Source organism: Rhinolophus hipposideros (assembly GCF_964194185.1).
Source record: "Rhinolophus hipposideros genome assembly, chromosome: 18".
Lineage (NCBI taxonomy): Eukaryota > Metazoa > Chordata > Mammalia > Chiroptera > Rhinolophidae > Rhinolophus > Rhinolophus hipposideros.
Window position 1 is genome coordinate 8,987,873 of NC_138064.1, and position 15,252 is coordinate 9,003,124.

Genomic DNA, 15,252 nt, shown 5'->3' on the forward strand with positions numbered 1-15,252 from the left:
CCTAATCCCATGGTTAAGTGAAAACCTTTGTACTTGACCATATTTGTAAAGGTGAATAATACCCACTGCTTGCAAGGGTGGAAGTAGATGAGAGTACAGTTTGGCCATACCTAGCAAAACATGAAATGGGCCTGTTTGCTCACCCAGCACTTCCATCGAGGCAGTGTTGTCCTCTAAGTATGCTCCCAGGAATGCACGGATGATGGTGCAGAGGTGCTCATGGGGTGTTCTGTGTAATGTGAAAAATGGAAGCAACCAAAAGACCCACCAAGGAGGGTTTAATTATGACCCAATCATAGAGTCGAATGCTGGGCCACGTTTATGGAAATCTTTTCATCATACATCATTGAATAAAAAAAAATTCACAAAACAATATATAGGATGATTACGCTTTTGTTTAAAATATGAAGATTTTGTGTTTATTTGTGTATAGGAGGGATGTGGAAAGATAAAACCTGTAACAATTAAGAGCATGGGATTGGAGGATGGAGTAAAGGAAGTTTTAATTCTTTCATTCTTTTCTTAGATTTTTTTGGGATGTAGAGATTGTTGAATTGCTGTGTCTGTATTTTCTTTTATGACTTGAATACACACAACCTTACATATTATTCTCTCACCTACAGATTTCTACCAACCAGTGATAAATTATTGCATGTACCTCTGACACAATCCTTGTTCTCATTTAGAAACAATTTGCTGTAACTGAGCCCTTGTTTATAACTGCAACCTTTGGGGACTGATGTTTGATGCCAAAATTTCTCTTTATTTGAGATGACATTTTTTTTTTCTGAATTGCCTGGTAAGGGGCTATGAAGTTACAGCTGTCGTATATGCAGCTCTGGAAGAAAAAGGTAGAACTTTTCATGGAAGCAAAGCTGTCCTTTCAAGAATAATTAAACTATAGAAATAGTTACAGAAAACCACTGAACGTCATGGGGATTGCACTTTTAAGTAGGATCAGAGCTTTTTGAAAGGAGGATGGCACATTGATATTTCATTCTGTATAATTATCAAAGTCATATGCCAATATAAAAAAGGAAGAAATGGAAGGTACATTTTAATTATCAAGATGGGAATACTAGCATCCTCTTTATTTCAGGACCTGAGGGTAAAGTAGGAGAGAGGCAGCATGATATAGTAGAAAATACGTTGGCTCTGAAATCAGTCAAAATAAAGACTTGGCTTTACCAAATTCTCCAATAAGATCATGTGCTATCTGAATTAAGAGTTAATTGAATCATTTATTCATAGGTTCAAAAAGAAAATTGAGCTCTATATGCCAGGCATTGTTCTAGGTCTTAGAAATATATCAGTGCTTAAGATAGAGAAGGTGTGTGTTATCAACTCACAAATTTGTACCTCTGACCCAGACCTTGCCCTTGAACTCCAGATTTATACATGACTTCCTGTTTGTCATCTCTACTTGGGTGTCTAGTGAGAATTTTAAATTTTATGAACACAAATTTGGACCTCTGAATGTATTCTGGATCTTCCTGGGCCCAGATGGTACCAGCATCCTCCCCCAAGCTCCTCCTTTAATCCTGCTGTCTTTGTTGTGAGCCACCAAGGACCTTCCTGCACTGGTGCTTTGCATGGTCTGCCTCTGCCCTGCTCAGAGGGATCTTTAGGCTCCACTCACAGCTCCTTCAGGCCCAGCTCAGAGGTCACTCAGCCGGTGAGCCTGATGGATATACGCCTTCTGGGTCAAACAGCACTCCCTCCATCTTTTACTCCACAGTACTTTTCACTATATGACATGTTTATTTGCTTTTTGTCTCCTTTGACTTATATGTAAGCTCTGCGAGGACAAAGGGTTTTTCCACCTTGTTTACTATTGTCTGCAGTGTCATCAGCACTCAGTGAAATTGAGAGGATGGATGGATTTGTACTCCATACTCTAAAAACGTTCATTTTAGTAGGGGGAGACAGATGATAATCAATAAACCAATAAATGAAAATAGCATTTTCTGTGAGAAGATAAAACGGAGTAGAAGCCGTCAAGGAGAGGGGCACTCCTATGGGAGTCAAAGGAGCCGCTCTGACGTTTGAAGGAGTAAAATTAGTCTAGTGTGACTGGAGCCTGGCGATTGAGAGGGAACGGTTAGAAAATGAGTTTCAAGGATGAGAAGTGGGGACCAGCTTAGGAATAGGAAGACCATGTGTAAGGATTTGAGACTTCAGTCTAATTACAAAAGAACTATTAGAGGGTTTTAAGTAAGGGAGTGGCATGACTGGATTCCCATTTTCAAAAGCTTGCTCTCACGACAGTGATGAGAATGGATGGAGGGAGGGCCAGAGTGAGATGTGAGGAGGATAAGTGGGTCCCTAAGCATGTATCCTTTCTCAGGAAATTGAAACTGCCAAGCAAAGCTCAAGATGGGACTTTGAGTCTGTGTCTACATTCCAGAGCTGCAGCTGAGAAAATCCTCCTATGTGGCTTCCTGAATTGTCTCCATAGCAGCCACAGATTTGGGGGGAGCTGAGGGACCACCGGGATGGGAAGCAGGGGTTGGGCACTGAAGGCTTCAGAGTTCCTCTGGACCCCCTGCTTTGCCAGGCTCTCGCCAGAAAGCCTTTTGTTGGCCTAACAAATGTCCATGTAGTCTAACAGGAAGCATGTGCAGCATTGTCACTTGTTCCGGTAAACCGTCGCAAAAGATTGTAGCCCCAGTTTGGGTTCATGACTCTTACCTTATTTTGATTTACATACATGTATCCTGGGAATATTATAGAAGTTGTAAGATAAAAATGCAAATAATTGAAGTGCTTCAACAATGATTTAATAGTAGTATTTCTTTCTTCATTTCAGAAAACACCAATTTGATCATGGAGAGGTAAAGACATAACATTACTAAAATTATATATTTGGACTTTTCTTTTGAGTTCCGGTTTCTGAAGTTATTGGTAATCATCACTAATCATCTACAGAATAGGCCTGCATATATTCGTATAATAACACCAGAAGCATGACCATTCATTTGTTAAAGCAAGTAGGAAACTCACTTGCTCTGCTCTGATCATCCTCAGTGTAATGGCAGCTTGTTTCTGGAGCCCATTTAGACGCAGATGTGGATTGTCTTTAGCATGATTGGCAATAACTTTCCTCTCTGCTCACCTTGCCTCTGGCTTCGGGGATGTGACTGCTTTCTGCTCCCATCCCTTGGTGTTTCAGCCTGGTTTTTCTTTTTTTCCCTCTTTTTTTAATTGAGGTGTAATTGACATGTAACATATTATATGAGTTTCATAATGATTTGAATTTGTATACATTGCGAAATCATCACAGTGAGTCTAGTTAACATCTGTCACCAAACTTAATTACAATCATTATTTTTTTTTATTTTTCTTTTTCTTCTGATGATGACTCTTAAGGTTTACTCTCTTAGCAACAGCATGGTAACTATAGTTAATACTTCTGTATTGCATATTCAGTCTGGTTTTGATGGCTGTTCCAGGGTGGAGCTCCGGGGTCTTCAGCAGCAGTTACTTCTGGTTACCACTTTCCTGCCTGGATCTCATGGGAGCATCAAGGGAGATTCAGAAATGTGTGCTTATTACCCACAGGCTTGGCTCTGAGCAGAGCTGCAGGACCACAGACCTTAGTGATTTTATGTGATTTATTAGCCCTCTAATCAAAGGCAGGAGTTTGAAAGTGAATTTTAGGACGTATTTCAGAAATTAAAGTGTTGTTACGAAGAAAAAGCACCCTTTTCTGTATATTCACTGTTTTAACAAGTTAGTCGTCAACTTCACAAGTCATAGGAGTAAAAAATACCTTCTTTTTCTTTCAGCTGGTTTATCATGCGTTACAACTGTTAGCCTATACAGTACTTGGTATTTTAATTATGAGACTGAAACTCTTTCTGACACCACACATGTGTGTTATGGCTTCCTTGATCTGCTCAAGACAGGTAATTACATTGGCATTACAGCTGCTATAATAATTGTACAGCCTTTGTTATTGAGTGACCCTAAAATAACATTGAATTACCCTAAGTCCTTTAAACTGTTACAGTTAAAGTTTTGTGCTAATCTTTCCTAAAGGGTCAGAAGTGATCATTTTTCATTCTTCTAACTTCTGATAGAGTCCTTGACGTACAGCAAACACTCAGTGCAATCTGAATTCATAAATGATTACTATAGATGTTGATAGAAAGCAGAGCTTAATTGTAGAAATTTTTTTTTGTTTTGACATTCATATCACAAAGAATTCTAACAACTGATTTCGAGTTACAAGTACTTTTAAATTATATGTTCTTTTTTAGTATTCAGCTTTAAACATTATTTTTTTATTTATTTGAGTATACACTTGCATACACAGTCCTGACTTTACTTTTTAAATTTATCTCAAGCCATCTTGGTTATGGGCTGCTTCTTTTTCCCGGGTAAATGCCTCCTTGCTGTGTATTCATGGATTGATGCTTCTACACAGTGTCACCTTTTCATCAATCAACCAGCCAAGGTGCACCAGCAGTTCCTCTTTTAAATGTAGCAAATATTTACTAAGCATCTAAACCACCCTAGGGATGAGGGTAGAGTCGTAGGTAGAAAAATCCAAAAGTAAAGGTTTTTATATATGTCCTCAAGAAGCTTCAAATCTGGCTCTACAGACATGTAGAGAAATAATCGTAAGGAGAGAGTGATGGAGACACTGTCATGATTAATTTTTCCATATCACTGAATATGGAAAAAGTTAGCCAGTCTCAAGGCTCCCAGGTGGAATGTTGTTAGTTGGAGATGCCCCGCTTTCCGGAGGCTGATTCAAGGGTGAGGCCACTGTTCCTGGCTCATCCAGGCCTGGACAGGAAAGGAGGCTGGTTGGCAGCTTCCCTTCCAAATGCCACCTGCAGTGTGACTGCTGGCGGTGGGTGCCCCAGGCTGGCCTCACAGGTGGGACCTCTGTGCATAGGTGTCCACACTGAGAAGGACCCTGTAACGAGTGATGCTGTGCCGTTGCTTTGGATTTCTTCCTAATTTTCGAACAAGGAGCCCCACGTTTTCATTTTGCATGGGTCCTAGCAAATCATATAGGTAGGCCTGGCCTCACCTGAATCTGGGAGTAGGAGAGAGCAAGTTGAAGGGAGAGCTTCTTAAATCATGTCCCACTTACATAAGGCAGAGGGTAGAATTCTTTTGATTCCTACTAGGTCGTTGTTTCTGGAATTTTTCCTTCTGGAAATTAATCTGGGACCCTAGCAGATTCTTCTCTGTTTGATTATTGGACACGTGCTGCTTCATATTAATAATTATCAGTGTATTTTGGATTTGGTTTCAGCTATTCGGATGGCTGTTTTGCAAAGTACATCCCGGTGCTGTTGTTTTTGCTGTATTAGCAGCCATGTCCATACAAGGTTCAGCAAATCTGCAAACCCAGTGGAATATTGTAGGGGAATTCAGCAATTTGCCACAAGAAGAACTTATAGAATGGATCAAATACAGTACCAAACCAGGTAAGACAAAATATTATTTAGGTGGTGTTTTTCCCAAATGTTATATACCACTGCAAAATCCTAAACCCAAGTAACTTTCAATGGTCTTATTCTTTCTAATTAGCATTGGCTTCTAGATTATCCAGAAAAAGAGAGATGTCAATTTTACTTAAGTGCTTTGCAAAAGCACTATTAGATGTGTTTTCTTAGTAATTAATTTTGCTATTTTCTACAAATTCTAATTTTTTTCAAAGTTCTACATGCCACAATTTAAAATAATTTTTATGCTTATTTTCTTAATGAAGTTTCAATCTTAGTCTTTCAAATTCTGTCTTGAAATAAGCCCGTAGAATCTTAAACTTATTCATGTTTGGAAAGGGAGATTTTGTTGTCACTCAAGTATCAGATAACTGGATATTAAATCACCCTCCATAATTCCTTGGTGCTATGAAACTTTCTTCAGTGAATTTGATGCTTCTTTCCTAGAATCAGGAAAGATTTCCAAAATCTTACAAAAGAAAAAACCAAAACCCAGAGATTCTCATTGGTGAAACGATGAGGCTCTGTTTTCCGAGGAAAATCGTTACCCAAGCTTGGTTGCTGACTGCTTACTACATTGTCAGCCATCAGACTGCATTCTGGTTCTGCCACTGGATCTTTAAGTTACAAACCTCTCTGGGCCTCAGCTTTATCACTGGGAAGTACTTGAGTTGACGAGAAGGAGACCCCGTGTAACGCTCACCCAGTGTCTTCCTGAGACCTTGCTTCCTGCTTTCAGATGCAGTGTTTGCGGGCGCCATGCCCACGATGGCAAGTGTTAAACTGTCTGCACTGCGGCCCATTGTGAATCATCCGCATTATGAAGATGCAGGTTTGAGGTTAGTACACAATTCTCACGTTGCTGGAAACAAATTTTTCCTATAAATAGTGAGTGCGAGAACCAGCAAAATATGAGAAGTGTTTCAAAAAGGATATGGTGAATTGGGATTTATAGTTAGGGTGGAATGTTGAAATAAGATGCTAAATTAGACACAAAACTGTTAAGGCTCCATGGGGCAGTAAAACTACCACCTTTGGGGTCATCTTCTCTACCAGGCAGCAGAAAGAAATCACACGTATCAGTTTTGTACAGGTTACCAGGGCTCCACAACCTGCAGGTCCCTGGTAGTTACCACCATCCTCAAGTTTCCCCCAAAATGCATTAGCCTTTGAGATTTATTAAGGCTGCGTGTGGGCCATTTTTCTTGAATTCTCAGGAATCAATTGAAATGGAATAGCATTCAAAGAAGATTTTATTCTGTTTTTCACAAATTACCCTGTTAGAATGATCTTGTTTTTCGTTTTTCACTATTTTTTTCATAAACATGTTAAATGTATTCTCTTTGAAAAGGAAATAGACTTAATTTTCATGCAATTTCTAGTGTAGGTCAACTTACTAATTTCCTAAGTAACTGGGTGAATCCTATTAATATAGTCTTTTGGCTAACCGTGGGACATACATTTTATAAATAAAAAGCTTTTTCATTAAAAAATCAATTTCGGCAAGCTAATTTCCAGCACAATTACATTGAATAAATTCAGCTTTTAAAAAAATCTCAGAATAAAATGGAGAGCCATTTAATGCCTATTACCGTCAGTATCAAAGTTGGAGCCAGTGCAGCTTTAATGTGGTCCTGTGGTTGTTTTTGTGTAGCTCATGTCGTCCACACACAGGACCTTACTCTTATTTGTGATAACGTGGTAAAGAATTTAAAACAAAAACAAGCTCAGAAACAAACAGACTTAAGTGTGGAAATGAAGGGCTACATGAAACGGAAACTCTTCTCCCAGAACCACTGTCACTGTGCCGCGTCTGCCTTTTTCTTTTGACCTGCCCATGGCCCTTAGCAGAACTCTGGGAACTCTTCTGTGTCGTCTTCTCCAGCCCCATTCAGTGCCTTCTTGATTGCGTCTTTCTAATCTTGACACCCTTCCACCCAATTATTTTTCTTTAAAGAGCCAGAACGAAAATAGTGTACTCCATGTATAGTCGAAAAGCAGCTGAGGAAGTGAAGCGAGAACTGATAAAGTTACAAGTGAATTATTACATCCTAGAAGAGTCGTGGTGTGTGAGAAGATCCAAGTGAGTATTCAACACAGTTGATATTTCACTTCGTGGAACATGAAAAGTTCACTCAGTGTCGTGACAAGTGCGTTACTAATCGTATGTGTGGGGTGTATGTAACATTTAGCAAAGTGTAAGTGGAAAACAACATTTTTAGATAGTCATTTGGAGATTTTTTCTTTTCTAGTCGTTGTAAATATCTGTTTCTTTTGTAGTGATTTTCATGTGTACACCGTGTATTGGCACTGATTGGTAATTTCCCAAGGTATTCATATTTGCCTGTGATATTTTCAAGATCTTTTATTTCAAGGTGGGTGTATTTTCTTTCAAAAGACTTGTGGAGTCTGAGACCAAGTAACGGAGCGTCTCATTGTAATGAAGTACGTTGTGCTGCTGAGGGTCAAAGCCTCATTTGTCCAGAACCACATGCCTGCACCAGCCACACAGTGTCCTGTGGTGGATGGGCCCCTCCCAGGGGCCGCTGACAGTGAAACTTCCTTCTTGCTGTTTCACATCTTATTGGGTGGGAAAATAATTAACTTCACTCTGACCCATGTTCTCTTGGGTTTCTAGTTTTAAAAGTATCTACTTCCACAGAGAAGTTCACTAAGCAGAGTGTGGCAACAAGAGTAAGATCTTAAAAGCTAATGTGATCTCTGAAGTTGACTATTTAGAAATGTTGGGTTTGGGTGACTAGACGGCAGATGACAATAGCTTGCTATTAAAATATCAAAGCATTTACTCCACAAGGAGCAGAGACATCAGCATTTTCATCAGAAATCAAGATATTTTATGGAATGCTATTTTAAAAATTCTCCCTATTCTTTAAACAGAAGCCTTCAGGAGATTGCTATGTCTGTGGCTTAATCATACTCATTCGCGATGTACTTCAATGATACACGCGGGTGTTGATACAAAATATTAAATATTGACTCAGGAGTGAAAACAGTTCTGTGACACAGTCTCAGCAGTGCCCACAAGGAGACTCAAACAATTGTTCATTGTTGAATGGTTTTCTGTGAACATGCCCCAAGTGACTTGAATTTAATTAAGAGCTATAGATATGTTATTGTTCTTAGAGTCATAATTTAGAAAATGCTAGAAGTCCTCTGAACATACGAATGTATATGAAAATCATATACTCACCTTCAATTAACTTTGCTGCGTAAATTTAGGACAAAGAAGTCGTAAGCATCTCTCATAACAATTTAGAAGGACATTGTAATAAATGAATGGTGGGCTGATAGTTGCCATCGGAAGAACTGGGTTTCTCGACAGGTTTCCAGCAGCATTGAGATCTGCTTTGTTACCTGGGCCCTCAGCTTCCCGTTCAGGTTTTCCGGCCTGACACAGTTGGAGCAGAAGAGTGATGTTTCATGACCTTTTTTCCCAAGCTAATGATGAGCCTTGGTTCACGATTCTTCTGTTTTTTCCCTGGACCCTTGCATGGCATTTTGAAAAATATGTCAGAACAGGGGAGCCAGTGAGGGACCCACATAGGAGAAGAAATGGAAGACGGACTAGTATTTATCTTGTGCTTAAACTGTGCCCGGCATGTTGCTGAGCACTGTACTTGTGGGATCTCATTTACAAGGGTCTTAATTGTGTAGCTTGATTATTCCTTAAATACTCAACACCCTGTATTCAAATACAAGTACGAAAATACACTCCAATGCAAGTTGTAGATGAGTTTTTAATTAACTACCCTTTTATTCTCAGTTCTCGGCTTTCTTTTTCATTAATCCCAATAATAGAGTTAACATAAAATTAAAATACATGAATTCAGAAGAAAATGATTCAGGTGATGCTGTTTAAAGATGTGACTGGCTGGTCTGGGGAAACTTTAGGAAACTCAGAGGATTAGAGGATGTTAGACTTAAGCAGACAGAGCTCACAGAGCCGGCTTCACCCTCTATTTTATTCCTGAAAGCATTGAACCCAGGAGCTGGGCCGTTTTCTTTTTTCTGTATATTTCACTTTCTACTGCCATTGGCCAACAGTGTAGTAACAGTTTGGCCTTGGCATGTGTGAGAAAATGAAAAAGTAGAAAACCCAAGCCCCATGTTATCATATGTGTTCAATGTCAGTAGAATCTGGTGTTTGCCAGGGTGTGCAAAAAATGTGCGCTGAATACTTTTCATGGGAACACTCATTGGGAAAACCTTTTTGGGAGATAATTTGACAGAGGCAGAGTGAAAATTGTGTAGTCTTTTGACATAGCAATAGAGCTACTTTTAGAAGTTTAGCTTGCAGAACGATATACGCGTAGGCGCAGACATGTTTATGTAAGCCTTGTTTTATAATGGTAAAATGGGAAACAATGAAAATATCCACCCATAAAAGAGTGGTTAAGTAATACATAGGCGTACTGACAACAATTAAAAAGAATAAAGTAGGTCTGTGTGTACTGAGATGGAAAAGTGGCCACATTTTATTGTTAAGTGAGGAGACCCAGAATAATCTCATTTTTGTAGAAGCAACCCAGAGCATTTGTGTATATGAGCATGTCTGTGCCTATATTTGTATGTGTGTGTGTCTGAACATGGATAAAAAAAGGTCTAGCAGAATGTATGCTGGGTTGTTCACACAAGTCCCCTCTGAGAAATGGTACTGGAAGGGACGATGTCTTTTACCTTTTTATTTTGTTAGGCCTGTATTTTGACACTTTCTGGATGATTAGTTACTTTTAAACATGTTACTTAAATGGAGAAAGCATGTGCCTTCCTGTCCTCGTGCTTGCCTCTGGGTGGAAAGCAGGGAGGGGAATTGCCACTGGGAATAAAAGGGACTTGCTGGGGATGGTTTTTTGTCTTGTGAAAAAAGGAAAGCGAGGCAACTATGATAAAACATAAGCAGTTGTCAATTCTCTATAGTTTTTCCTTACATTTTTCAGTTTTTTAAAATTTCCCAAAAAGCAAATAAGAAATTATGAACTCCCTTTCGTGTGTTTTGTTTTTACTGATATTTTGGAAGAGTCCAGGCCAGTTGTCTTGTGAGAATGTCTCAGGAGTGGATTTACCTAATTCATTCCTCATGGTTAGATTCACTTTGGCAAATTTGGGCAAGAATACTACATGGGGGGTGTTGTGTAGTTTCCATTACGTCACTTCCGGAGGTACACTTCACTTTGTTCTATTATTGGTGATGCCAAATTTGCATCAGTGGATTCAAATATGTCCCCCCCAAGTCTCTTCATTATAAGAAGACAGATTTACTTTATAATGAATAAGAAGTCGATAGAGTGATACTTAGAGGCCATTTGTTTATCCGCTTTCTCAGCATCCAAATTTCACCAGAGAATTCTTGCATCCAGTTTTCATTCTTGGCTGAATCTGTTATTACTTCAGATTATAAAACAGGCAATATCGATTTGAGAGTAACGTATCACCTATTGATTAGTGGAGGTAAGGATGGATTTGGTAAATAATAATAAACAATAAACGGACCTACAGCTGTTGGGCTATCTATATGGAAAAAATTAAAATTAAATCTCTACCTCACACCATATTGAAAGATTAATTCCAGATGAGTTATAGTTCTAACTGTGAAAAGCAAAACTCTAAAACTTTCACGGGAGAATACACAATGCATGTTTTGATGATATTGTGATGGGAAGGATTCTTTGAACGAGACATAAAAATCATAAGCCCTAAAAGAAAAGACTAACATCTTGGAGTATGGTGATATTAAAATCTTCAATATAACAGTCCGAAAAAAAAAAGCAAGAAATTGTGAACCCCAGCAAAAGCCAACAGTTACATTTATAAAACCGTTCTAGATTTAAAGTAAATGTTAACAATTATCTTGAAGAACTTATTTGGGCAAATATCACGTAATAAAATATATATATTATTTTTAAGATTTAATTATGCATTTAGTTAAGATGTAAACTTAACACTACTGGATTTTCTTTAAATTGACTCATTCTGGCATACAGTTAATGGCAAGTTGCATAAGTATGAACTAAGTATATTTGCCAATTATAGTTTTAAAAATTAATATATTACTTCTTACTATGTACGGGGCACAATGCTAGATACAGTCTCTCTCTTACTCCTTGGAATGCAGCTAAGTCATGGGCATGTCCCATTTTACAAACATGGAGAGTGAGACTGAGTCAACCATCCACCACCACATTCTTGGCAAGTAGCTGAGGCAGCATTTAGCCGAGATCTCTTTTATCCCACCACCTGAAGTCACCTCTTTTGTAAGTCAGTGTCTTTCTTTAGCATCATCTTTGCTGCGTTCAACTTGTTCTAAAGAGGATTTATGGCAGCTTACATAAATAGAAGTAACTAGGATAAGATTTTTGAAAAACCAAGTTAAATTAAACAGAAAAAAATGAAATGAGGGCAGGAATATAAAAATTGTGCTCTGCTTTTTTTGCCGTTATATAATGTACATGGATTTTTTAAGCTGTGCATTCATTTTTCTAGGCCTGGTTGCAGTATGCCTGAAATTTGGGATGTGGAAGACCCTGCTAACGCCGGGAAACCCCCCTTATGCAGCCTCTTGGTGCAGGACTCGCAGCCTCACTTCACCACTGTATTCCAGAACAGTGTTTACAAAGTCTTAGAAGTTATAGAAGAGTGACTGCTGCCACAGAGAACCACATCAGTAATGGTTTTCATGTTTTGCTAATAACTCATGCCTTGTTTTTAATTCAAATCCCAAAAACTTTTATAGGTAACTGTTTTCAAGTAGAAAATGTTTTAGCTGCTCAATTTGAATGTCATTCTGATTGTAAAAATACACCATTTATCAATTTGGGTACTCTTTCAATGCACCCCTTAAAATTTGCTATGCAAATGAGTATGTGCTTGTACTTGACTTGAATTATTCGTGCTAAAATGAGCAAAGCTATGTGTATCCAAAACATGATGGGTCATGACAAGGATGACATAAATACATAGTCAACTCTGAAGTGTGTTGGGGCTGGTTTTACAGTTTATGGACTGTTGATGACCCATACTGTTTTTTTTTTTGCCTCTTTTGGACATTTCAGTGACTATCGTGAGCTACTCAGTCACGTTGGTCCCTGTGGAGATGGGGCAGACGTGGGTGTTTACCACGTGGAGTCACCTGTTTATTTCATGTCTTCATGTTCTTTTGTTCTCTGTTGCCTTTGTGTGGGAAGGCCCTGCCCATCGTTATTCCAAACACTTGCACCTGGTGGTCAGGACCCAATTCCTGTACTTATCGGCAGTGTGGTATTAGCGTGTCTCTCCTCTCTCTCTCCCCGCTCCCTTCCTCTCCCAGTATTCGAATAAGTGTTGTATACTCATTTAGTTTCTTAGCAAGTACTGATTCTTGGTTAAAAAAAATTAATGGCAATTGTGTATTTTTCTCGTTTTAGTATTATTCAAATGTGTACGTTTTAATACCTTTAAACCACTTTAAAATTTTTTCATGTATAATTGTAGTTTTAAGAAAAACTATTTTGAACAACCTCACATTAGAATCTAGTGTATATTTCTGTAGATATAACTTATGGTGGCAGTAGACTGTAGTATGTGGTAATTTTACTATTAAGATATAATAAAACATGACTAATTTTTCTGTCAAAAAGTGAGTGAAAAATGATAAGCGAATGGTATTTTTATAGTTTACTTTTAAAATTGCCTGTCTTTAATAAGACAAAGCCTTAAGCCTTATAATTTTGGTTCCGGAAACCATCATTTCAGTATGAGGAATGAATATATTCAGCCTTCCTCTTAACATTTTTCTCCCTATTTATGTTTATTTTGAAAAATTTCCCAAACCTACTTTGAATTCCTAGTATGAATTTTTGTTTTCTAGAAGTTAATTTGTGTGAAATGAAATTCTTCAAAACAGTGAATCCTTTTAGTTATGAAAAATGGCTCTGAGATGTTCAATTCTAAGCCAACCGTGACTCTGGCAGACTACACCTTTAATTATACAGTGTTTTCTTTATTAACCACAGGCAGATTAACCTCACTGTGGATTGTCTTTAAGAGCTGAGTCCTCAGGGATGGTTTCCGGTGCCCACTCCTGGGAGCCACTGAAGAGCTGTCCTCTCTCTGCCTTCTCTCCAGAGCCTAAGGACAGGCCTGGTCTGGAGCAGGCACCAGCTCGCTCAGAGTAGACAGCTGCAGACCCAGCCTCGGCTCAGGAGTGTGCGGCCCCTGGCCTCCCTGCCTGCAGCCCGCATGTCCGGGGAGCTTCCTGCCAGCCCCGGAATTCCATCAGTGTCTTCAGGTGTCTGCCCCCTCTTTTTTGCTTGCTGAGTGACTTTTATTTCTTTGGCTTTTGCCTGTTTCAGAAAATAGGGAAGTAGCCCAGGTGGATGGAGTGTCGCCGGGGCGGGAAGAGAGAAGTCTGCTCTGCTCTGTCTACAACTGTTTCTAACCCAAAATGGCTGTTTTGTACGTTCAGCAGTTACTGTTTTTTAAAAAATGGTACTTTTAGAGTTAGTCTCTGTTCTTCCCACCTTCTGATCATTTCCTTCCTAATAAGTTCACATGTAATGACTGGAAATTCTGTACGGGAAAAACATTAAAATACTGTTGGGAAAGGGTAAAAGTAGTCAAGTTTGTTGTACTTGACAAGTATCCTTTTGTAGCAGTATTTGTGAATGGAACTCCACCAGCAAGCTGTGATCCTGTTGTAGGCCAGACAGTTCAGAACGGGGCCTTGAGCTAAGCTGCACACTCAGTCTGGGTCACAACTGGTAGCAGCCGGTGCTGTAGGTCCAAAATCCCTTTTATGGCAACATAGTGTAGTAGTAGGTTTGATTTACATGACAAAGCAGTATTACAGCTCAGTATTTTATGCATTTAAAAATATTTTTGCTTTCATGTGAGGAAGGTAAGGATGGGCCAGGAGGCGATAAAAATAGCTATTGCTATGACATGAAAAACAACGTTGGGGCAGTATTTCTAAAAAAAGACAAACCTCTAGACATGCTTAGCAGAAAAGTTATGTTAAAATAAGACAAAGATATTAAGGAGGAAATGAACGGATGTTTCAGGAATAAAGTGATAAAACATAGGAGTGTTGTATTTTTATGAATTTTATGCCAGTTGTTTACATGTACTATGTATGTTAAATAAAAATGATCAGGAAAGATATGGAAAGTGGTTTTTGGATTGTTATTTTCATTTCCGCCTGGACTGTGAACATGTTCAGCCTCACTGTGTAGTCATGTGACCATGGCTGGTCTGGCAGATCGCAGGCCTGACTGATGGGAAAAGATGTAACAGTGGGGCGACGAGGCTCCTTAGCCCTCGTCAGTGGTGGTGGTGTAGTGATTGGGGCCACCCATACTCTATTTATGGCCTTGCCCACTTGTATTACTTTATCCATTACATCAAGGGACACAGTCATTCTTTAAAGCCATGCTGTGGGGATAATTCCAGACTTGCCGAAAGCTTTTCCTCACGCATTCCACCACAGTTCAGTCTCATGATGTTTCCTAAATTACAGCTCTGGGTTTTTGCTTGATACAAGCATCAGCTTTATTTGTGTGTTTGCCTGGAGGGAAGACAGTTGAGCGTAGTTCTTGCCTGTATAATTAATTTCTTTACACGGTGACACCTTCATTCTCTGACATCTTTGGGAATGAAGTGTTCCAGTACGGTGGCTCTCAAATGTAGTGTGCATCAGAATCACCTGGAGGGCTTGGTGGAACAGACTGTGGTCCTACAACAGAGGTTTCAGATTCAATTGGCCTCCGATGGTGCTATGGTCTCAGAATATTTG

General features: G+C 39.1%; 1 protein-coding gene across 3 annotated transcripts in view; it reads left to right on the forward strand.

Annotated features, from left to right (window-relative positions):
* The window catches only part of DPY19L1 (dpy-19 like C-mannosyltransferase 1), a 72,949-nt gene extending 58,319 nt beyond the window's left edge, over positions 1–14,630 (forward strand). For 2 of the 3 annotated variants that reach the window (XM_081079314.1, XM_081079316.1), the window contains exons 17-22: positions 2,810–2,834; positions 3,789–3,908; positions 5,273–5,447; positions 6,205–6,304; positions 7,423–7,548; positions 11,967–14,630. In XM_081079314.1, the coding sequence (XP_080935440.1) occupies positions 2,810–2,834; positions 3,789–3,908; positions 5,273–5,447; positions 6,205–6,304; positions 7,423–7,548; positions 11,967–12,123 (703 nt within the window). In that variant the 3' untranslated portion in view covers positions 12,124–14,630. The remainder of the gene's footprint in view (positions 1–2,809; positions 2,835–3,788; positions 3,909–5,272; positions 5,448–6,204; positions 6,305–7,422; positions 7,549–11,966) is intronic. The other variant, XM_081079315.1, reaches the window with a different exon arrangement.
* The last annotated feature ends 622 nt before the right edge of the window (positions 14,631–15,252 follow it).